The sequence below is a fragment of the Heterodontus francisci genome, chromosome 28 (assembly GCF_036365525.1).
Source record: "Heterodontus francisci isolate sHetFra1 chromosome 28, sHetFra1.hap1, whole genome shotgun sequence".
NCBI classification, from domain to species: domain Eukaryota; kingdom Metazoa; phylum Chordata; class Chondrichthyes; order Heterodontiformes; family Heterodontidae; genus Heterodontus; species Heterodontus francisci.
The window spans coordinates 65,357,535-65,381,324 of NC_090398.1; the positions used below are offsets into that span (position 1 = coordinate 65,357,535).

The 23,790-nt window shown below is 44.3% G+C and overlaps 3 protein-coding genes across 3 annotated transcripts; all 3 read left to right on the top strand.

The window, feature by feature from the left end:
- The first annotated feature begins 4,493 nt into the window (after positions 1–4,493).
- On the top strand, positions 4,494–4,904 carry LOC137345343 (histone H3-like). The gene has a single exon (XM_068008836.1). It carries the CDS (start codon positions 4,494–4,496, stop codon positions 4,902–4,904), a length of 411 nt encoding a protein of 136 aa, XP_067864937.1.
- Positions 4,905–16,352: 11,448 nt separating this feature from the next.
- Positions 16,353–18,271, top strand: LOC137345246 (histone H1-like). Its single transcript, XM_068008713.1, has 2 exons — positions 16,353–16,452; positions 17,649–18,271. The coding sequence occupies exons 1-2, from the start codon at positions 16,353–16,355 to the stop codon at positions 18,269–18,271; spliced, it is 723 nt and encodes a 240-aa protein (XP_067864814.1).
- A 1,777-nt stretch (positions 18,272–20,048) lies between these two features.
- On the top strand, positions 20,049–20,423 carry LOC137345247 (histone H3-like; the record flags this gene model as incomplete). Its single annotated transcript, XM_068008714.1, has 1 exon — positions 20,049–20,423. A coding segment is annotated over exon 1 (375 nt), but the record flags the coding sequence as incomplete, so codon positions are not given.
- Between the last annotated feature and the right edge of the window lie 3,367 nt (positions 20,424–23,790).

Genomic DNA, 23,790 nt, shown 5'->3' on the forward strand with positions numbered 1-23,790 from the left:
GTTTAAAAGATGAAGATTGGAGCACAATGTCAGTGATTGTTTGGTCATGAGTTAAACAGAAACCCATGGAGTTGTTTCCACACTGTACCAGTATCTGTATTGCTTAAACTAAACACAGCGATTGCCCGAAGGCTCAGTAAATATCATTATACATTATGTAAACTATTGCTTTACAGGTTGAAAAACTTGCTGCAAGTTTATCCAGTGAGCAGCTGAAATGCAGAGAGCAGGAAGGTCCTGAATGAATAATTATCATAAAATGATTATAAAATATACAGTATTTATATAAAAACATTAAACTGTTCACTGTTAGGACTCGAGTGAACACACACACCAACAACCCGACCGAACAACAGCGGACCCGACTCAACCCTTCTTCACCCCCAACCGGCAAAAAGCTGCAGCGCATGCGTGATGACAGTAACGGCACCGGCTCACTGCGCAGACTCAATTCCGACCCGGACTCCCAGCTCCGGTCAGTTTTTTTTTATTTCAATACTGACCAGCAGAGACTGACCGAGTGTGTCCGACCCGAACCCGAACTGGACCCGAGCCCGAAAGCCGGAGCCACAAGCTGGGCCCGAGCCGTGGCGGACACATTTGCTAACGTCCCGCTCGGGTTGGACTCGGGTATCCAGGCCTCTCGTGTCCATTCAACACAGTCCCCGACTCCCGCTGAACTTCCCCGCTATTCAATGTTAATCTCTGAACACATCTGCAGACTCGCTCCCAAACCTGGTGTTGCTGCTGGAAGCACATGTTGTTTGTTCACTTACCCCGGGACCCGGATGTCTCCATTCGCAGCTGATTGAAACAATCTTCCGCTCACTCACTGAATGACGCTCAGAGACGGTGTTGGGGGAAGTGGAGCGCATGCGCGCTTCTTTTCATGATGACGTCTCCAGTGGGCGGGGCTATACTGCGCGTGCGCAGCTCTCTGCAACGAAAATAAATGGGAGCTTTCCCCATTTCACCCTCATCAATGTGTGAACAATGAAACTGAACATGGGGTTAGGGTGGAGGGAGGGTGGGGAGGGGTGGAGGGAATCTATAACCTAGAAAGCCGGGAGCTGATCCCATTTAGATGTTCAAATTGCCGTCTCCCCCTGCAGGCTGTTTGTTATTATTGAGGCCCTCCTCTCAAAACAATCCGACAGAAACATGGGAGGAAGGAGGAAGTCGGTGTGTTTGGTGGGAACTTGTAGAATTCATTTCAATCAGCAAAGGTTTGTCTAACCGGAGTAAAACCCACTATCAATGTGAGTAATACCGAATGGCGAAACTTCATCGTTGCATTCTGAACAAGAGAGACACGGAGCTGCCGCGATTATACCGGACACACAAACACATAAATAGAACCCGTCCCAGAGTTTCAGCTCCCGGTTGTTAAATGTCCTCATGTACACAGTCTTTGCTGTGAATTTTCAGGGATCAGCTGCCGATTTCTACTCCTGTATCCCTGAAACGCTCGGAGTCAGGCGATCCTCGAACTCCCTGTTGAAAGATTTATGGACAGGAATTTTTCCAGCCTTTGGTCCAGTCGATCATAACCTGCTGTTCAATCATAGTATTATTCAAACAATTAATGTGAAATTCTGTTCACCACTCAGGCCTTGAACTCGGTTTGAGCAGATCAACTACTGAAAGATTCAGCATCTTTCCAGATGTAGCAGCCAGAGCTGGATCGAGGGACTCAGGGTTTAATCCTGCACACACACAGCAGAAGGAGTGACAGTCACACAGGGATGGAAACTGGTATCGTTTCTGTTGCCTTCTCACTCAACAGGCAGAGTTAGAGACTGATAAAACATCCAACCCACTGCAATTCAGTACTGGAGAAATACAGAGGCTCTTCCACTCCATCCTTCCCTCCCATACACACGGCAGATTGACAGCACACGGCCTTTCAGGTATCATTTCCGTGACCAAGAGTTTCACTCCGATTATATTAAACAGATATTTATTCTTCATCCTGGAAATACTCGGACTCACTCTTACACCTCGACCAGAGCATTTTGGCCAAATGAGGAGCCGCCCCTGCACCCGCTCCCCTGCCTTTGTCAGACAACCTTCCAGTCTCAGCGTCACACAAGTTACCAATAATTTGCTTTTGATCAATATGACTCAAAGATTGTTTGCAGCGCCAATCACTTCAATAATAATGGCAGTGATTTGTACAAATATCCCATATCCTCGACATCACCATAATTCCAACCAGGCAGAATAGTGAAAGTGCAGGTAACAAAAGAAAAATGTTTGCAAGAGATTATAAGAAAATATTAATGAGTAACAACAGAGAGAAACAAAAATCATTGATAAATATACAAAAATACAAAATGATGGTGCAAGAAATTGCGGACCATTTAGGGATAAAGAAATGAAATCTCCTTGTGTTGGAAAAGGTCATGAATGAGAGCGTTATATGTCTGTTCACAAAAGCAAGGATGAAGTTAATGTCCCGGTAGAGGAGGGGTACAGAGATATTGGATAGAATGAAAATAGACAGAAAGGAGGTTCTCAATAGATTGGGATCACTTCACGTTAATGAGTCCAGATAGAAAGCATCTCAGATTACTGATGCAGATAACAGAAATCCTGACGATAATGTTTGGATATTGAAGTAGATCCAGTTGCCTGAAACAGTGCAAATGTTACAGTCCTGTTCTAGAAACGGGAAGGAAAATGCTGGTGACTACAGACCAATTAATTTTATCATCAGTGGTCGAAAACAATTGGAAACAAGTGTCAAGGATCAAATGAACTTCAACTTGAAGAATGATGAGTTAATAAGGGACAAGCAGTACCGATTTGCTAAGGACAAATCATGTGCGACTAACCTGATTGAATTCTTGGGGTTGACTTTGATGAAGGTAGTACTGTAGATATTGGATATCTGCTTTTTGAAAGGCATTCGATCAAGTAGTACATAACAGAGTTACACAGAAAATAGAAGTTCATGTAAAAAATTGATACTGGTATGCTGAGATGGCAGTTGGCTAAAGGATCGGAGACAGAGTGTAGTAGTGAACTGATGTCTTTTTAATGTGAAGAAGTATGCAGTCGGCTGACACAAAAACCTTTATTAACAACATTGCTTTCAAGGGACCATAATTTGGAAGTTTGAGGAGGACAAAATACGCAGCAATGTATGTAAATAGTAAAGAGCTGTAAGTTTCAGGTAGATGTTACCTGAAAAGAGGTGAGACAGAGAATACCCAACCCGTCTCACCTTGAGATTCTGGACCAAGATGGACACTACGAGGTACAGAGTCAAGTTCTGTGATCAAGTCAGAGAGTTTATTGGGCTTAACTAAGATGTACAAAGTTAATCCTTAACAACAGCAATAAGTATACAGTAACACTCAGTACTTGTTCATGCTTCTGAGATTGCTGGGGCTTGTACTTCTCTCCTTCTTCTTCTCTTGCTGTGTTGACCATAGTCTATCTTCTCCTTCTAAGTGTGCCAACAATGTTCTGTTCACCCCTTGCTAAGTGTATCGATGACATCCCCTATCACCCTTTCTTTTACCATATTAAGTTCTGAATTGTTCCGAGTATCCTAATTGGTTCAATCTATACACTTTTCAGATGCTTCCTGTGTCTTTCACATTTAGCAATGATCCTTGTGTTCCTGGTTCTCGTCTCTCTCATAAGGGGAAACATCCTCTCAGTGTCCACCCTACCAAGTGCTCTCAAGATCTTATGTATTTCAATAAGATCACTTCTCATTCTCCTTAACTCCAATGGATACAGGCCAACCTGTCCAACCAATTCCCAGAAGATAACCCCTTCATCCCAGCGATCAGTCGAGTGAACGATCTCTGAACTGCTTCTAATGCAATTTCTGTGCTTTCATCAGTAAGGAGACCAAAACTACACAGCATTACAGATGCAGTCTCACCAATACCCTGGACAACTGTAGCAAATCTTCCTTACTTTAATAGTCCATTCCCCTTGCAATAACTGACATCATTCCATTTGTCTTCCTAAACTCATGCTGTCCGTGCATACTAACTTTTTGTGATTCATGCAACAGGATACCCAACTCTGTCGCGTTGTTTTACTGTATGTTTCAGTTCCATGTTGATTCAGCGCGTTATGAATGAAACGGCTGCAAGTGATAATGTATTCGTGAGGGCCGAGTCAAACCGAGCTGTAAGACAGTGTGGGATCTCGGACGAAATAAATGAAGCTGCAAGGAATCAGATTTCATAATTCTTCCCGCCAAATTAGGGTTTTTTAAATCTTTGCCTTGTTTTGCTATCTGAAATTGGCGGGCTTTTTGAGTTGGATTACATTTCAGCTACATTTCAACCAATCAGAGAGGGGCATTTCCCGCCGCCCTTTTCCTTCCCAGAGCTGGTTTCAAACTTGACTGATGGACGGGGCTGCATCCAATCACAGCACTAGGGCGGTCCCTCTACTGTCTTAAACAGACAGTCCCTGAGCAGCCTCAACATTTACAGTGTCTTTGTTCCAGATCTTCTACCATAATGGCCAGAACCAAGCATACAGCGCGCAAATCGACCGGAGGGAAAGCTCCCCGCAAGCAGCTGGCTACCAAAGCGGCCTGCAAGAGCGCTCCAGCCACGGGCGGAGTGAAGAAGCCTCACCGTTACAGACCCGGCACTGTGGCTCTGCGGGAGATCCGCTGCTACCAGAAATCCACTGAGCTGCTCATCCGCAAACTGCCCTTCCAGCGCCTGGTGCGGGAGATCGCGCAGGACTTCAAGACAGACCTGCGCTTCCAGAGCTCGGCCGTCATTGCCCTGCAGGAGGCCAGCGAGGCTTACCTGGTGGGGCTCTTTGAGGACACCAACCTGTGCGCCATCCACGCCAAGCGAGTCACCATCATGCCCAAAGACATCCAGCTGGCCCGCCGTATCCACGGGGAGTGCGCCTAATCTCACCCTGCCCCGAACTGAGTTTGGCATCAAATAGCACAACGGCTCTTTTAAGAGCCACCAAATCGGCAAAACAAAGAGCTGCGATCACCTGTTATCAGAGAAATGTGGTCCAGAGCAGCGATACCAATATGCACAGATCATTTTATTAGAGGGGCGATCATTTGAGGACTCAACAAAAGCTTTATTTGTGCAGAAACGCTGGAATTGTTAAAATGCCTGTCAAATATCTCCAGTGGCAAGCGGCTAAATCCCGAATCATACCAACACAAAGCAGCGCTTGCATTATAAAATTGCCGTCTCTCAGACAGGTACCAGCCCTTTCACAGATAAAGTGGGTGTCTCTGAAAAGAGCCTTTGGGCCAGCTGGAGTTGTCTGGGGATGATGCGGGTCTTCTTGTTGTCCCGGGCCGCGTTGCCGGCCAGCTCGAGGATTTCAGCTGTCAGAGACTCGAGCAGAGCAGCCAGATAGACCGGGGTTCTGGCACCCACACGCTCAGCAGAGTTCCCTATTTCTCAGGAGCCAGTGAACGCGGCCCACCGCGAACTGCAATCCAACCCAGGAGTAATGAGACTTGGCCTTGCCCCGAGCTTTGCCACCGGTCTTCCCTCTTCCAGACACTATTTTCCCCCCCAAAAATATACTTTATTCACAAAAATCTATAAAAACTACATTACAAAACAGTTGGGGAAGAATGATCAAATCCGCACACTTATCCCTTCTGGATGAATGATCGTGAGGACACTGGTGATTGGTCACTCTGTGCAGCTTCTCATTGTGTTGTTCATGTTACCAATCAGATAGTTGCTTAGTTCACCAATCCAGAGACATCACGTTAATAAGGCGGAAAATAACCGCGCCGGATTGGCAGACTCCAAACCGTTTCTTTTTCAAATTTGAAAAGCCCGCCAACAGATTTCTAAAACAAGGAGCGGCTTCACTGCATATCAAGTTAATAGATCATATAGCCTTACGACAGGGACGTAAACATATCCTCCATATTGTATTATTTCACATTTTCTCACAAGTTCCAGATTCGCTTTTCCAATCCGGCATCTATTCAGATTCACTCTCTGTCCAGTTTTGAAACAGTCTGTAACCGGCAGGCAAAAAGCCTCATTCACAGCATTCTGTAACCGGATACATTTCAGATCAATGTTAAAAAAAACACATCACACATTATAAATTGGTCCCGATTCGTGGGAGACAAAAGCGGAGTGTAGATTTTCAGTGTGTGGTGTTAAAGATTGAGACTGAGGGTTCCTGCACCACCGGGGTTTCTGAATAATGTACTTATTAATTATTGAAGCTGTGCTGATGGGAGTCTGGGCCTTTCTCTTTGTTAGTGTCCGATATGTGAATTTGGAGTTTAATCTGTGCCTGTCAGTTTCTGCTCTGGAAGGTTGTTTGATTTTCCCTCTGTACATGTTAGTCAGTAATATGTTTGTGTAGCTTTACACTGCACATGTTAATTGATGACAGGTGAGTCTGGTTGTCACTCGACATGTCAGTCTCTGGTTTGGAGGCCTCGACTATATTCTGTACCTATCAAACATCTATATATGAGGGTGGGTTTTAACCAGTTCCTGTCAATCTATTTTATGTCAGTGCTGTTTATTATCTGTATCTGTAAGTTTCTGATGAATGAATGTGGTCGGAATCGCATCCGAGCCATTGATCATTAAGAGTTATTTTACACGGTAACTGCCAGTATCTGATATGTGAGTGTGGGTTGTGATCTGCATCTGCCCGTTTCTGGTATGTGAAATGAGCATTGTTTTTGCTCTGTGTGTGTTAGCCTCACGTGTCAGATGCTGGGTTTAATTGAACATCTCACTCTCTGCTGTATGATTCTGGATTTTCATCAGTAAAGTTATTATCTGAGATGGGCATGTGAATTTTATTCTGTGTGCCAATTTCTGGGATGTGTGTGTGTGTTCTTTCTGTTCCTGTCAGTTTCTGACATGTGAATATGGATTTTCCTCTGTTCTGGTCAGTTACTGCAATGTAAGTCGCTCCTTTATTCTGTGCCTGTCAGTTTCTGGTCTGGAAGAAAGATTTTTATTCTTTACCTTTTACATTCTGGCAAGTGAATGTGAGATCACCCTCTATCTGTCAGTTTGTGACATGTTACTGTGTCTTTTACTCTTCACCTGTCAGTTTCTGATATGTGAATGTGGATTTTATTCTGTATCTGTCAGTTACTACAAAGCAAGTATGTATTTTATTCTGCACCTGTTTGTTTCTTGGAATTGATCGGAGCTTTTACTCTATATCTGTCAGCCTCTGGAATGTGAATGTTGCTATTACTCTGTGTCTGTCTGTGGCAGATTTGTCAGCAAGTATTTAACTTTCCCTTTCTGTTCCTGGCATATGAATGTGGATTTTACTATGCATCTCTCAGTTACTGGTATGTGATTGTGGGTTTTATTCTGTATCCACAAGCCTATGATCAGTGATTGTGACTTGTGTCCTAGGCCTGTCACTATCTTGTTTCGTATGTCCATTATTCTGTGCATGTTACTTTACGGGAAATGACTGCAGGATTTATTCTTTTCCTGCCATATTACCACTATGGCTTCAAAAGCTGGTCAGAAGCCGGATATTCTGTGGTTAGTAACTCATGTCTTAACTCCTTAAAGACTTTCCACCACCTACAAGCCACAAGTCAGAAGTCTGATGGATTACTCCCCAGTTGCCTGGATGTGTGCACCCCAAACAACACTCAAGAAACTCTATGCTATCCAGGACAAAGCAGCAGGCTTGATTGGCTTACCATTCACCAGATTAATCATTTACTCCCTCCACCACCAGTGCACAGTGTGTACTATCTACAAGATATACTGCATCAACCTGAGGAAGCACCATGAAACAGCACCTTCCAAACCCCCAACATCTGCTACCAAGTAGAACATGGGCAGCAAATGTATGAGAACATTACCACCTGCAAGTTCATCTCCAGTTCATATGTCATCCTGACTTGAAAATATAACACCATTCCTGCATCATCATTCAGTCCAAATTCTGCAACTCCCTACCTAACACCACTTTGGGTGTACCTACACTACAAAGACTGGAGGGAGCAAGAAGGCCACTCGACACCATCTTCTAAAGGGCAATGAGAGATGGACAACAATTACTCTCCTTTCTACAGATGCTCACATCCCATAAACATACACTTCAAATAATCATAAAGGTGTGTATATGAATAACATTTGTTCTGTATCTGTTCATCACTGGTACAGTATGAGTGTGGAAGTCATTCTCCATCTGTCTCTCTGAAAGACAGGATCTGTTTGTTTATAATTATGGAACAATGAAGGAACTCTTACACATCTCGATCTGTCCAACTATCTGTCCCTCTTTGTATGGTATGAGAGTGAAGGATTTATTCTTTATCTCAGAATGTGGAATGTGACAGTGGGTTTTTCTCTGTATCTGTCAATTACTGATAAACAGATGTGGGTTTTCCACTGTACCTGTCTACTTCTGATGTGAGTGTGATTTTAACTCTTTTCTGTCAGTATCCGATGTATGAGCACGTGCTTCAATCTACCTGCCAGCTTCTGATGTGAGTGTGGGTTTTATTATGTATCTATCAGCTTCTGGTATGTATGTGTTGGTTTTGTCATGTACCTGTCAGTTTCTGCTGAAGTGAACAGTGGTTTTGGTTTGAATATCTCACGATCTGTTATGTGAGAATGAGTATTGTTTTGTCCTTGTCAATTTCTGGAATAGCAGAAAGCTCTTTACATTGCAGATAGTACAAAGCAAAATACTGTGAATGCTGGAATTTAAAAGCAGAAAATGCTGTAAACAGTCAGCAGGCCTGCCAACATCTGTGGAGACAGAAACAGAGTTCACCTTTCAGGTCAATGGCCTTTCATCATTGATCTGAAATGTGAACAGTCTCCCTCTCTCCACAGGTGCTGCCAGACTTGCAGAGTATTTCCAGCATTTTCTGTTTTCATTTACACTGTACCTTCTTTATTCTGGCGAGTGAATGTGGGATCACTCTTCACCCTTTCATTTCTGATGTGTGAATGTGGATTTTACCCAGCGTGTTGTCATTTACTGCAATGCAAATATCTGTTTTATTCTGTACCTTTTTCTTTGTGGTAATTGATTGTGGATTTTAACCTGCATCTGTCAGTCTCTGTAATGTGAATGCTGCTATTACTCTGTATTTGTCTGTTCATGATTTGTTAGTATATGTTTTACTTTCCCTGTCTGTTTCTGGCATCTGAATGTGGATTTTACTATGTACCTCTGAGTTACTTTATGTCTATGTGGGTTTTATTCTGTCTCTGCATGTCTCTGGTGAGTGTAACGTTTTCCCTGTACCTATCAATATCACACTTGTCAGTGTGGCTATTATTCTGTACCTGTTGCTTTATGGTAGTGCTTTTCCTGTCAATCTCTGATATGCTACTATACATTTTATTCTGTACTTGTCAGATTCTGTGATGTGATATTGTTTTTCTCTGTCTATGTGTGTCTGGTATGTCATTATCAGTTTTACTGTGTACCTATTAGCTTCTGGTATTTGAGTATGAGGCTCACATTGTGCATTTCAATTTGTTCTGTGAATCTACTTCGGCCTTGAACTGACAGTTTCTATTCTGTGACTGTACATTTAAAGGATGATTGTTAATTTCTGCTCAATAGGTGTTCATTTAACTCTGTTCATGTCAGTCTCTGCAGTGGGAATTTGTGATTTATGCTGAAACTGCCATTTGTTTATCTTGATGGTATGCTCAATCCTGTTCCTGTCAGTCTCTGTTTTTAAGGTTTTTTTCTGAGTATTTGTCAGTCTCTGACGTGTGAGTGTGGGATTTCCTTTGTGTCTGTAAGTTTTTAATGTGAATGAGAGGTTTTTAAATCGGTACATGGCAATTCCTGAAAAACGAGCATGGGTTTTACTCTGTAACCCTCATACTCTGGTATTTGTGTTTGTGTCTTTTTCTTCTCATTACCTGTCTGTTTCTGAAAAGTTCGTTTGAATTTTACTTTGTACCAGTTACATACTGATCCCTGTTTGTGGGGCTTACTCTGCACCTCTCACTTTCTTATGTGATTCAGATTTATATCTGTACCAGTCAAACTCTGGTATTTGCATCTAGATTTTACTCCACATCAGTCTAACTCAGAATCGTGAGTGTTGTTTTTTTACCTTGTTTCCTTTGTACTTTGCAGTATGGAACTGTAATTGTCACTTTCTGGTATTTGTGTGTAGCTTTTCTTTCATGTCTCTCAGTCTCTGTTGTGTTTTTCCGTATTGTGGGTGAGTGGGTTTGCTTCATGCCTGTCAGTTTCTATATGTTAGTGCAGTTATATTTTCTAGTGGGTGAGTGTTTTTTTTCACTTCTTTTGCTGTATTATTCAGTTCCTTGGATACGGGTGCAAGTTTCACTCGATATCTCTTAATCCCTAGTCTATAGTTTATCTCTGTCAGTTTCTGATTTTGAGTGTGGGTTTATCTGTACCTGTCACTTTGTTTTATGTGAGAAACGTTTTATTCTGTATCTTTCAGTTTCTGATGTTTGTTTGTGTGTCTTGAACTTGTGCCCCTCAGTTTATTGCATGGGAATGTGGGTTTGACTGTTAATCTAACACTCACTTGTATATGAGTGCTGTTTACTCTTTATCTTTGATTGTCTGGTTTGTAAATTTAAGTTTTAACCTGTGCATTTAAATTTCTAATGTGCAGGTCTGGTTTTTAACCTGTCTATGTCATGTTCTGGTATACAAGTACGTGTTTCAGTCTGGCTTTTGAGTGTGGATTGGACACCACATCTCTACATTCTCTAGAATGTGAGTGTGATTTTTAATCTGTACATGTCAGTTTCTGACATGTGTCTGTGAGGTTTACTTTGTACATTTCATTCTCTGGTCTGTGACTGCTGAATTTATTCTGTATCTGTCAGTTTATGGAAAGTGACTTTGAGTTTTAGTCTGCATCTGTCAGTATTTGCAATATCAATCATCTTAATTATGTGTGTTTTATTCTGTATCTGTCAGTGTGTGAAGTGCAAGTGTTGGGTTTTCTTTGTACCTGTCAGTTATGCATGAGAGATTTTCACTCTCTACCAGAAGATTTCTTGGCATTCACTGTGGATTTCACTCTGTGTCTGTCATTCTCTGGTAGTTGAGTGTGGCTTTTATACTGCATTTGCTATTTTCTGACATGTAAATGTAGATTTTAATCTTTACCTGTTTTTTTCCAGTATGCGAGTATGGGTATCAATCTGTCACTGTCAGTTTCTCATATGTGAGGGAGGCAGTTATTCTGCACCTGTTACTTTCTGAAATGTGTGAAGGTTTTTATCTTTCCCTGTCAGTTTCTGGTATGTGATTGTGCCCTTTGTTCTGACCCTTTCCGTGAAAGGAATGTGGGTTCTGTTCCTGTCAGTTTCTGGTATGTGATTGTGGCCTTTGTTGTGTCCCTATCTGTTTCTGTGAATGGAATATGGGTTCTGCTCCTGTCAGTTTCTGGTATGTGATTGTTGCCTTTGTTCTGTCCCTATCTGTTTCTGTGCATGGAATGTGGGTTCTGTTCCTGTCAGTTTCTGGTGTGTGAATGTGGGTTTATTCTGTATCTTTCAATCTTTGGAATTTGATTATGTGCTTTCTGCAGCACCTTTTAGCTTCTGTTAAGTGAATGAGATGTTAATTCTGCACCTGTCCATTGATAGTATATGAATGTTTATTTTATTCTGTAACTGTCAGTTTATGGAACATGAAGGTGTTCCCCCCCCGATACGCCGCCACCCCCCCCCCCCCACCCCCACCTGCCAACTTCCAATATGTGACTGTTGTTTTATTCTATACCTGCCATTTTCTGTATGTGATTCTATTTTTTGATCTTTACCTTTCAGTTTCTGTTCCTTGAGTGAGTTTTACTTTGCACCAGTTGGTTTCTGGTATGTGAGTGTCACTTTTAAGCTGTACCTGTAAAGTTAAGATATAACACTGTGGGTTTATTCTGTATCTTTCAAACTCTAGTGTGTGATATGGGGCTTTTCTCTGAACCTTTCGATTTTTGGTCTGTGTGTTTTAATCTGCAGCTTACAGTTCCTGATAGGTGTGTGTGCACATTTTCTTTTGTTCTGCAGCTATCAATGTCTACTACACATGTATGTGTGTTATTCCTCTCATTCAATTTCTCTTATTGGAGAATTGATTTTTCTTTGTCCCTCTCAGTCTCTGGTATGTGTCCATGTGTCTTGCGTGGTAACTGCAGTTTCAGTTAGGTGACTCTGGTGTTATTCTCTATCTGACAGTCTCTTGCATGTGAGTGGTTTTATTTTCTTCTCTGGAGCTGTTAGTCTCCCTTCTGTGGCTGGAGGTTTTAATCTTTACTTTAACTCTTTAATAATTTGTAAATGTGAATTTTACTCTGTCTGTCTGTTTACTGTATATGGGTATGTTTTTTTAAATCATCAGTTTCATAGAATCATAGAAAGTTTAAGGCACAGAAAGAGGTCACTTAATCCCACCTTCATTTGGTCCTGAACCCTATAGCTTATGGCACTTGAGGTGCATACTCAGAGTACTTTTGAACCAGTTGAGGGTTCCTGCCTCAACTATCCTTTCAGGCAGTGAGTTCCAGACCCCCAAAAACCTCTGGGTGATTTTCTTTCCCTCATCGCCCCTCTAATTTTTCTACCAATCACTTTAAATCTATGGCCCTCGTCAATGACCTCTCTGTTCAGACCCTTCACCTCCACTCTGTCCAGGTCCCTCAAAATTCTGTACATTTCAATCAGCTCTTCCCTCAGCCTTCACTGTTCCAAAGAGAATAATCCCAGCCTTTCCAATCTTTCCTCACAGCTGCATTTTTACATTCCTGGCAACATCCTCGGAAATTTCCTCAGTACCCTCTCCAGTGCAATTATATCCTTACTGTAATGAGGTGACCAGAACTGGACACAGTTTCAGGTATGAAAGGGTGAGATTCAGTCTCTCTTTTACTGTCTCCAGGATGTGTCTCTCTTGTGAGATTGATATAGTGTCTTTCAATCTGATCGTGGGTGTGCTTTTGAATTGAGATTGATGCACCTAACTTGCAGCAGTACAGAATTGGAATGCATTGGACACAATGTCTGTCTCTTCTGCTTTGTTTGATTGCTGGATTGAAAATGTGTCTCTGAACTTGGGATCAGTGAGAGTTTGACTACTTCTGCTCCATGTGACTCTGGAATTAACTGATGGCCTCTGGGACTGATAACAAACCTACTCTGTGTTGTATGGAGCTGAAAGTACATTTCCTTGTGCCTGGGAATCATCACATTCATTCTGTTCCCTTGAAGTATTTGCCTGCAGAAAGGACGAACAATATCTCTTGTAACTGAAGATCAGTTGAGGTGGAAGCTAGAAAAGAGATTAATGTAACATTTCAATTAATAATCATTATTACTGACCCGGAATTTTAACTCTGCTTCCTTTCCACAGATGCTGCCAGACCGCTGAGTGGTTCCAGCATTTCTTGTTTTTATTTCACATTTCCAGCACCGGCAGTATTTTGCTTTTATTAAAGAGATTAATGTAACATTTCAATTAATAATCATGATGACTAACCACAAATACTCACCAGAAATACAAAGAATGTCAGTGTCTGATTTCACTGCAGATCTCAGCATCTGCTGACCAGGTGTTTTGACCGATTTACAACAATTTAGTGACATCCAGAAACAAGCCAACATCTGCACTTCTCCAAGATTGGGACGACCTGAGGGATGTTTGTGCAGATCAGGTTTCTATTTCCATCTGACATTATAACATAAGAACCTAAGAAGTAGGAGCAGGAGTAGGCCATTCAGTCTCTCGAATCTGATCCACCGTTCAATAAGATTATGGCTGATCTGATCGTGGATTCAGCTCCATTATCCTGCCTGCTCCCAGAACACATTACTCCCATGGAGATCAAAAGTTTAACTCATCCTTGAATATATTTAACAACTCAGCCTCTACTGCTCTCTGAGGTAGAGAATTCCAAAGAATAATGACGCTTTGAGAGAAGAAATTCCTCCTTCACTCTGTCTAAAATGGGAGATCCCTTATTCTGAAACTGTGCGCCCGAGATCTTGATTCCACTATTCACTGTATATTTTGGGCCTCCTTATCTCGAGAGACAATGGATACGCGCCTGGATGTGGTCAGTGGTTTGTGAAGCAGCGCCTGGAGTGGCGATAAAGGCCAATTCTAGAGTGACAGGCTTTTCCACAGGTGCTGCTGAGAAATTTGTTTCTCGGGGCTGTTGCACAGTTGGCTCTCCCCTTGCGCCTCTGCCTTTTTTCCTGCCAACTACTAAGTCTCTTCGACTCACCACATTTTAGCCCCGTCTTTATGGCTGCCCGCCAGCTCTGGCGAACGCTGGCAACTGACTCCCACGATTTGTGATCAATGTCACAGGATTTCATGTCGCGTTTGCAGACGTCTTTATGGCGGAGACATGGACGGCCGGTGGGTCTGATACTAGTGGCGAGCTCGCTGTACAATGTGTCTTTGGGGATCCTGCCATCTTCCATGTGGCTCACATGGCCAAGCCATCTCAAGTGCCGCTGACTCAGTAGTGTGTACAAGCTGGGGATGTTGGCTGCCTCGAGGACTTCTGTGTTGGAGATACGGTCCTGCCACCTGATGCCAAGTATTCTCCGGAGGCAGCGAAGATGGAATGAATTGAGACGTCGCTCTTGGCTGACATACGTTGTCCAGGACTCGCTGCCATAGAGAAAGGCACTGAGGACACAGGCCTGATGCACTCGGACTTTTGTGTTCCGTGTCAGTGCGCCATTTTCCCACACTCTCTTGGCCAGTCTGGACATAGCAGTGGAAGCCTTTCCCATGCGCTGGTTGATTTCTGCATCTAGAGACAGGTTACTGGTGATAGTTGAGCCTAGGTAGGTAAACTCTTGAACAACTTCCAGAGCGTGGTCGCCAATATTGATGGATGGAGCATTTCTGACATCCTGCCCCATGATGTTTGTTTTCTTGAGGCTGATGGTCAGGCCAAATTCATTGCAGGCAGCCGCAAACCTGTCGCAACACTCACAGTAAACAGCGTGAAACAGGAGTTAAACCACGAACATGTATTACAGAACTGAGGCGAGAAACAGCAAAGATTTTCTACAGCAGCTTATTCACGTTCTGTCTCACTTACCGAGTTCACACACAGGCCGAGAAAGGCCTCTCCATTCCTCCGCTCACTCCATGTTCCGGGATCAGTTCATCCTCCACATTGCCTCTCACAAACAGCCCGCGACGCCCCCTGAACTTGCCCCGGAGTCAATGGCGATCTCTGATCCAGACTGCGGACAGGGTCCGAAAGCAATGTGCTGCTGGAAGCAGATTGCTGTTTGCTGCCTTACCCCGAGGCCGTAATATCTCCATTCCCTCTGTTAAAAACAAACTCACTGAGTAAATGGCGTTCAACGGATTTGCTGGCGGAGGGGAGCGCGCATTGCGCTCGTTCGCTCATTCACAATCACTGGTGGGGGCGGTGCTGTACCGCGCATGCGCTGCATTCGGCAATAGTTTGAAAAACAAAAATCAATCGGAACTTTCTCCAGTTCAGTTTTATCTGATTTTGAGCAATGGAACCGGGACTGTGGGCAAGATTAGAGAAGGTTTCCAGCTGGGAGATGACCCCTTTACCAAGCTCAACTTGAGATCATTCTCTGCACTATGTTTGCTGTTCATTAGCTCGAATTCTCAAAGTGATCCTCCGAGGGAGTCGATGTGTTTGCAGGAATGGGGCAGGAGTTAATATCTGACAGTTGCAGTCAGAGATCAATTTAAGCAGATTATAACTGTCTGTCACTGAGAGTCATAGCGAAGGGTTTGAGCTGAAAGATTACAGAGAGTTCTACAGGGCATAGAAAGTTGCATTTGGGACATAGTATGCCTCACTCTCTGACACATTCCCGGACTGTGAGATTAATAATGTGTCTTCCTCTGGCACCATATCAGTGAGAGATGAGATTGTAGCGTCTGTTTCCCCAGGCGGATCTTTCGAGATAAAAACGAATCTTACATTTCAGCTTAAAACTCAATAATTACAGGCCAGTCAGTCTAACCTCAGTAGTGGGTAAATTATTGAAATCTATTCTGAGAGACAAGATAAACTGTCACTTAGAAAGGCACATACCAACTGAATTGAATTTTTAAAAGGATGTTAGCTGAGGGTGGTACTGTTGATGGATTCCACATGAATTTTAGCAAGGCTCTTGACAGGGTCCCAAAATAAAGACTCTTTATAAAATAAAATTTCATGTCATCCAGGGAAATGCAGCAAGGTGGATGGAAAATTGCCTCAGTGGCAGGAACAAAGAGTAATTGTTGACGGCTGGTTTTGAGACTGGAGGGCTGTTTCCAGTTGTTTTCCCCAGGGCTCAGTAATGGGTCCCCTGTTTTTCTGATGATCTATATGAACAAGTTGGACATAAATGTTGAGGGACACGATCAAGAAGTTTACAGACGACACCAATATTGGCCGGATGGTAGATAGCGAGGAGGAGTGCAGTGGACTGGAGGAAGATGTTTATGGTCTGGTCAGAAGGGCAGAAAAGTGGTGCATAGAATTCAACTCGGAGAAGTGTGACGTGATGCACTTGGGGAGGTGAAACAATGCAAAGGAATACACGATTAATGAGAAAATACTGAGAGGTGCAGAGGGGGTGAGGGACCTTGGAGTAAATGTCCACGGATCCCGGAAGGTAACAGGGCAGGGTGATAATATGGTTATGAAGACATATGGAATCCATTCCTTTATTAGCCGATGTACAGAATATAAGAGGAGGAAGGGTATGCTGGAACTTTCTCATCATTGGTTAGGCCAGAACTTGAGTTCTGTGTGCCGTTCTGGTCACCTCATTACAGTAACTGCACGAGAGAGGGTACAGAGGAGATGTTAGAGGATGTTGCCGGGACTTAAAAATGCAGCTCTGAGGAAAGATTGGTTAGACTGTGGTTGTTCTCCTTGGAACAGAGAAGGCTGACGGGAGATCTGATTGAAATGTATAAAATGTTAAAGGGCCTGGATGGAGTGGAGCTGAGGGGTCTATTTACCTCAGCAGAGAGCTCAAAACCTGTCCTGGGAACTCTACATTTAGCGAACAGTTCGACATGAGAATGTGTAGATGTGAATATTGTGTAAGAGAGAGTGTATTAAAGGTGCTGGCGGGTTAGTCTAATGTCACTGTATTTGTGGGACCGGTCTCATCGCCGGATTTCCGAGTCACTCTTGTGTCAAGTAACAAGATTTTGCACTCAAAGAAGCACATTGCTCCCCTTCTCATCCCCAAAGTGGGAATTCAGTGTAGTTTTTTTGTTCATTTCAAGATTTCAGTCAAAAAGTGGAGAACATGTCAGTTTTCGGGGGAGAGAGCGCCATCAGTGCAGCAATAAAACGGGTTTCAGTCAAAAATGGAGTCTTTACTTCAAGTGCAAACTATTGGACAGCAAGCATTGTCATGTCAGAGAGAGGAAGGATCTAGTCTGGGACTCTGCAGTACCCGAATTTCAGTGGTATTGGAGAGTTTAGGACCAGAGAGAAACACAAAGAGGCAGCAGGAGCCGGTAGTTGACAGCAGGTTGTCTCCACCCCCGTCCGCTCACTGCCTTTAAGTTGCTCAGTGCCGCCACCACCGGCTTCATTTCTGACCCAGTTCTGACTGACAGAGAGAATTTGTGCAGAGTCCCGGACATGACCGATACAGCAGCCGCCGAAACGGCTCTTCCAGCCGCCGCCGCTCAAGTCAAGACTCCGAAGAAGAAGAAAGCGGCTCCCCGGAACAAGTCAGCTGGTCCCACGTTGAGCGAGCAGATCCTCAAGATTGTGGCGGATTGCACCGATCGCAGGGGGACCTCACTGCCCGCCATAAAGAAGGCTCTGGGTAGGAGCGGTGTGGATGTGGGGAAGTTCAGGACCCAAATCAAGCAAAGTATCAGGAGGAATGTGAACAAAGGCTCCCCGGTGCACAGCAGCGGTACGAGCGCATCCGGCTCCTTCAAAATCCCTAAGCAGGGAACCAAGGGAAATGTGGGAAAGAAAGTGAAGTCAGGAGCAGCCAAAAAACCTTTCGAAAAGCAATCAGCAGCCAAGAAATTACCAGTCAAGAAACTAGCAGCCAAGAAATCGGCAGCGAAGAAATCAGCAGGCAAGAAAGTGACCAGCAAGAAGGCGGCAACGCCAAAGAAATCCCCAGGGAAGAAAGCAGCACTTCCGAAAAAGTCTCCTGCAAAGAAGGGCAAAAAACCCAAGAGTGCCACGGGCGGAAAGGAGCTCAAGAAAGTTCAATCATCAAGCGGCAAGACCAAGCCAAAAGCAGCAAAGGCTCAGAAAGCAGCCCCTGGAAAGAAGTGAAACTGCACGGGAAACTTGCAGACATCTGAACCCAAAGGCTCTTCTCAGAGCCACCCACATCACTCAGGAAAGAGCTGATCCCACTATCACATGATCCCTGTCCCGCCGCCGTGTGCACATTTCACATAGAAATGATGGGAAGTAAACGCAGGATCCCTGGTGACTCGCTGACATACACTACACTCAGCCCGTCCCCCACTCTCTGTAACAAAACAGAGGGATGTCCCGGCCTCACTGTAACTGGGGATATGTTCGGTACAGTCTCAGTTCATGCTCGTTTCACTAATTCAGAGTGTGAGGGTCTAACACAGGAAACTGGCGAGAAATCCCGCGTCACAACTCAAACCCCAATACATGAGTTTCTCTAATTCAGCTGGGGTAAGGTGTTAGTAAACTGATCAATCCGTCTGGGAGGGGAGGTGTGTGGAAACGGGTTGACTTGTGATCGGAAGCACTGTACTTAGGCGGATATATGATCAACATTTAATTGTTATAGATCCTTATTTAAAAGCTCCGGTTTTCTGTTATCTTTGACAATAAAGGCCGAGTCTGGAAGTTTTGTGCAAAGCTCTGTTGTTGAGAATTTTTTTTTTGAATTGGCGGTTCGAGCAAGTGGGAGGCGGAGCTGGAGGATGAAAATCATTTCTCTGCTCTGTCTGTTACTCAGTTTCCTCTCCGCCCCGCCTCTCACTCTCTGTCCCTTTCTCAGTCAGGTCTGGGCGGGCTGTATAAAAAAGGCAGCAGAAACAGCTCGTTTCTCAGTGAAGAAGCGTCATGTCTGGAAGAGGTAAAGGGGGCAAAGGACTGGGCCAAGGCGGAGCAAAGCGGCACCGCAAAGTACTTCGTGATAACATCCAGGGCATCACCAAGCCAGCAATCCGCCGCTTGGCTCGCCGTGGTGGAGTGAAGCGCATCTCGGGTTTGATCTATGAGGAGACCCGCGGGGTGCTGAAGGTTTTCCTGGAGAATGTGATCAGAGATGCGGTCACCTACACTGAACACGCCAAGCGCAAGACGGTCACCGCCATGGATGTGGTGTACGCTCTGAAACGCCAGGGCCGCACTCTCTATGGATTCGGCGGCAAAACAAATCCACCCTTTCTACCAAACACAAAGGCTCTTCTAAGAGCCACCCAAAGACTCACAGAGAGAGCAGTGACATGGCAACTTGAATTAATAAGATCAAGTTATCTGAATATTGTTTATCTTTATCAACAACTGCTTTTGTACATCATTTCATTCTCTCAGTAAATTTACATATCACAGATCTTTCACTGTCTTTTTCTCTTCATTATTTATCGAACACGTCATGAATTAAACGGTTGCATTTGTTAATTTATACGTGAAGGTCTGAACTGCCGGCACGAAGCGGAATTTACTGCCGTGATAGTAAGTAATGACTGGCGCCTTGTTCCCGCCAGAGACAACTGTTCAAACTGTGTTGGAAGACACAGAGGGAGAATCCAGTACGAAAGAAATAAAGCTACAAGGAGTGAGATTTTATAATTGTTCCCGCCAGATTAGGTGTTTTTTAATCTTTGCCTTGTTTTCTCATCTGAAATTGGCGGGCTTTTTGAAATTGATAAAATTTCAGTTTCAGTTACAGTTCAACCAATCAGTGCACAGCATTTCCCGCCGCCCTTTTACTTCCCGGAGCTGGTTTCAAACTTGACTGATGGACGGGGCTGCATCCAATCACAATACTAGTGCGGTCCCTCTACTATCTTAAATAGACAGTCCCTGAGCAGTCTCAACATTTACAGTGTCTTTGTTCCAGATGTTCTACCAGAATGGCCAGAACCAAGCGCGCAAATCGACCGGAGGGAAAGCTCCCCGCAAGAAGCTGGCTACCAAAGCGGCCCGCAAGAGCGCTCCAGCCACGGGCGGAGTGAAGAAGCCTCACCGTTACAGACCCGGCACTGTGGCTCTCCGGGAGATCCACCGCTACCAGAAATCCACTCAGCTGCTCATCCGCAAACTCCCTTTCCAGCGCCTGGTGCGGGAGATCGCGCAGGACTTCAAGGCAGACCTGCGCTTCCAGAGCTCGGCCATCATGGCACTGCAGGAGGCCAGCGAGGCTTACCTGGTGGGGTTCTTTGAGGACACCAACCTGTGCGCCATCCACGCCAAGCGAGTCACCATCATGCCCAAGGACATCCAGCTGGCCCGCCGTATCCGCGGGGAGCGCGCCTAAACTCACCCTGCCCCGAAACTGAGTTTGGCATCAAATAACACAACGGCTCTTTTAAGAGCCACCAAACCGACAAAACAAAGAGCTGCGATCACCTGTTGTCAGAGAAATGTGGTCTGGAGCAGATCATGTTATTAGAGAGCCGATCATTGTGCAAAATCTTTCGTTTGCATCAACGGTAGAATTGCTAAAATCCCTGGCAACTATCACAAGAGGCGAGCAGTTAAATTACCGAATCCAGTACTGAGAAGGCTGAGGGGAGATCTGATTGAAATGTACAACATTTTGGCGGGACTGGAGAGAGTGGAGGTGAAGAGTCTTAGCAGAGAGGTCTGTGACTGTGCGACATATGTTTAAAGTGATTGGTAGAAAAATTAGAGGGAAAACGAGGATTTTATTTTCACCTAGAGGGTGGCAGGAGTCTGGAACTCACTGCCTGAAAGGGTAGTTGAGGCAGAGACCCTCAACTCATACAAAAGGAATCTGGATATGCATCTCAAGTGCTGTAATCTGCAGGGCGACGGACTGAATGTTGGAAGGTGGGATTAGCATAGGTGGGTCGTTTTTCGGCCGACACGATGGGCCAAGTGGCCTCTTTTTGTGCCAATACAAAGCAGCGCTAGCATTATAAAATTGCCGCCTCTCAGACAGCAAGCAGCCCTTTCACAGATAAAGTGGGTGGCTCTGAAAAGAGCCTTTGTGTTCGCAGATTTAAGTCAGGCCGCTTCACTTGCTCTTGGTGCTCGGAGCGCTGGTTTTCTTGGGCAGCAGCACAGCCTGGATATTAGGCAGCACCCCGCCCTGAGTGATGGTCACCCCTCCCAGCAGCCTGTTGAGCTCCTCGTCCTTGCGTACTGCCAGCTGGAGGTGTCTGGGGATGATGCGGGTCTTCTAGTTGTCCCGGGCCGCGTTGCCGGCGAGCTCGAGGATTTCAGCTGTCAGATACTCGAGCACAGCAGCCAGATAGACCGGGGCTCCGGCACCCACACGCTCAGCATAGTTCCCCTTTTTAAGGAACCTGTGAACACGGCCCACCGGGAACTGCAGTCCAGCTCGGGAGGAGCGAGACTTGGCCTTGAACCGAGCATTACCACCGGTCTTCCCTCTTCCAGACATTACCACAATCTGACAAACACTTTCAGGAAGAATGCTGAGAACCGCCCACAATACTCCCATTTATACCTTCGGGAGGAATGGAGTCGGGGGCACTGGTGATTGGTCACTCTGCACTGGGTGTCATTGTACTCTTCATGTGACCAATCAGAGAGCTGCTGAATTCACCAATCCGGAGACGCCAAGGAGATGAGGGCGGAAAATAATGGCGCGAAATTGTCAGACTGAAAACGATTTTTCAAATTTGAAAAGCCCTCCAATATATTTGTAAAACACAGAGCGGCTTCAATATAGATCATCACATTTATAGGTAACTTGGTTTTACCGCAAATATTTTAAAATCTTTTTTATATTGTATTATTCCACATGTGGTAACAATTTACAGATTCGCTTTCACATTCCGCCATCTATTCGGGTTTACTCTCTATCCTTTTTGAAACATTCTATAACCAGCGGACAGAAAGCCTCTTTCACAGCATTCTGTAACCATTTCAGCTCAATGTTCCTAATGATACCGCATCACTGACTATAGATTGATCCCTATTGGTGAGAGACAACAGCGGAGTGTATAATCTTAGTGTCAGGTGTTAAAGAGTGAGACTGAGGGTTCCCACACCACCGGGGTTTCTAGATAATGTGCTGATTACTTATTGAGGACAAACTTGATCTCGGGATATGAGTGACTGAGAAATGATGCCTGCGCGTTAAATCAGATTTTATTGTCGAAATACAGCAAAGGGGCCGAATATGAACGCGTCCAGGAACAAAGCTCACAAATGGTCAGTAATTAATGATCGGGACATTATTAAGTAGAGACAGGAAGATCGCACGGGCAGTGAAACTGTATTAACCAGAATCTGTGGGATTAAAACAGAGATCACAAAGACAGTTAGAAAATACTTGCTAAAAATATCAAAATAAATTGATATTATAGAGATTAATGTTGTAGCTTTTTGAGAGACGTTGTCGGTGGCTCTTAAAGGTCGGAACTCGCATTTTATACACATCCCCAGAGATCTATGTTAATGAAGGATGGGTGAAAACCGTGTTCGTGATTGGCTGGTTTACAATGAAGTCAATTCTTTTGATTCTGCATTTATCTGATTGCTTACTTTAGATACCCAATCAAATTTAGTGCTCGGCGAAGCCACAATATTTCGCCGCAGTCAGCTCGTCCATTGCTTTTGCCTGTCACCTATCCACCGATATCCCTGACTTTCTCACTCCCTCTGTTGCTGTCTCTTCAACTGTTTCAGTTCTGTTGGCACCAGTCCGTCACCTTTTTCATTCTGCACGGATCATTCCTCCGCACTTCAGCTTACTCACAGAAGACAAGGTGGCCGAGTGATTAAAACGATGAACTGCTAATCTGTTGCACTCTGCATGCGTGGGTTTGAATTCCATACTCCTTGTTTCTGAATGTTTAAAATAAGAGCACCGGCTTCGTGTTCCATTCGAGTGCGCTGGTTCTTTCTAAACAAGAAATACGGATGTGTACAATAAACACAGTGACGGTGTTGTCGTGGAGTATTGCATCCAGTTCTGCTCATTGGAGGGAACAGAGGAGATTTATCAGAATGCGTGAAGTCAGTAGAGATGGGTTTGTTCTCCATTGAATCAACAACATTCAAACAGTTGAAGAGACAGTTGCAGAGGGAGTTAGAAAGTCAGGGATATTGGTGGATCGGTGACAGGCAAGATCAGTGGACGAGCTGACCGAAGGGAGATTTACAACAAGTGTGAAACATCATGACAAGTGAGACAAGGATAAACAGTTCCCATTAGCTCATTGTACAAGGACATAGTGACAGAAATTGAGGATTTTGGGCAGGAGATTTCGGGCGAACACTGAGTGAGTGGTGATGATCTGGAACTCACTTCCCACAAGGGTGCTGTACTAGAGACAATCAATTACTTCAAGAGATTATTGACACAGCATTTGAAGGAATTAAACTTGCAGAGCTACAGGGATCGACCGGTGGAGTGAGTGTGACTGGATTGCACTGTGGAGAGCTGTCATGGACTCGATGGGCCAAATAGCCTCCTTCGGTGCTGTAAATAACTCTATGTTTACTATTCGTTTCTGACTGAAAACTGATCAGTTTAAAGGCTATTTCAAATCTATAGTTATTCAAAAAAAAGAAGATAAATTTCCGGGAGACGTACATGGATGATGAGAATCATTTTATAAAAATGCATTGACTTGTTCAGTTTT

Coding starts and splice junctions, on each gene's coding strand:
- LOC137345343 (XM_068008836.1), top strand. CDS start 4,494: ATGGCCAGAACCAAGCATACAGCGCGCAAATCGACCGGAGGGAAAGCT.
- LOC137345246 (XM_068008713.1), top strand. CDS start 16,353: ATGTTGAGGGACACGATCAAGAAGTTTACAGACGACACCAATATTGGC. Junction 16,453..17,648: donor ACTGGAGGAAGATGTTTATG/GTCTGGTCAGAA, acceptor CGGCTCTTCCAG/CCGCCGCCGCTCAAGTCAAG.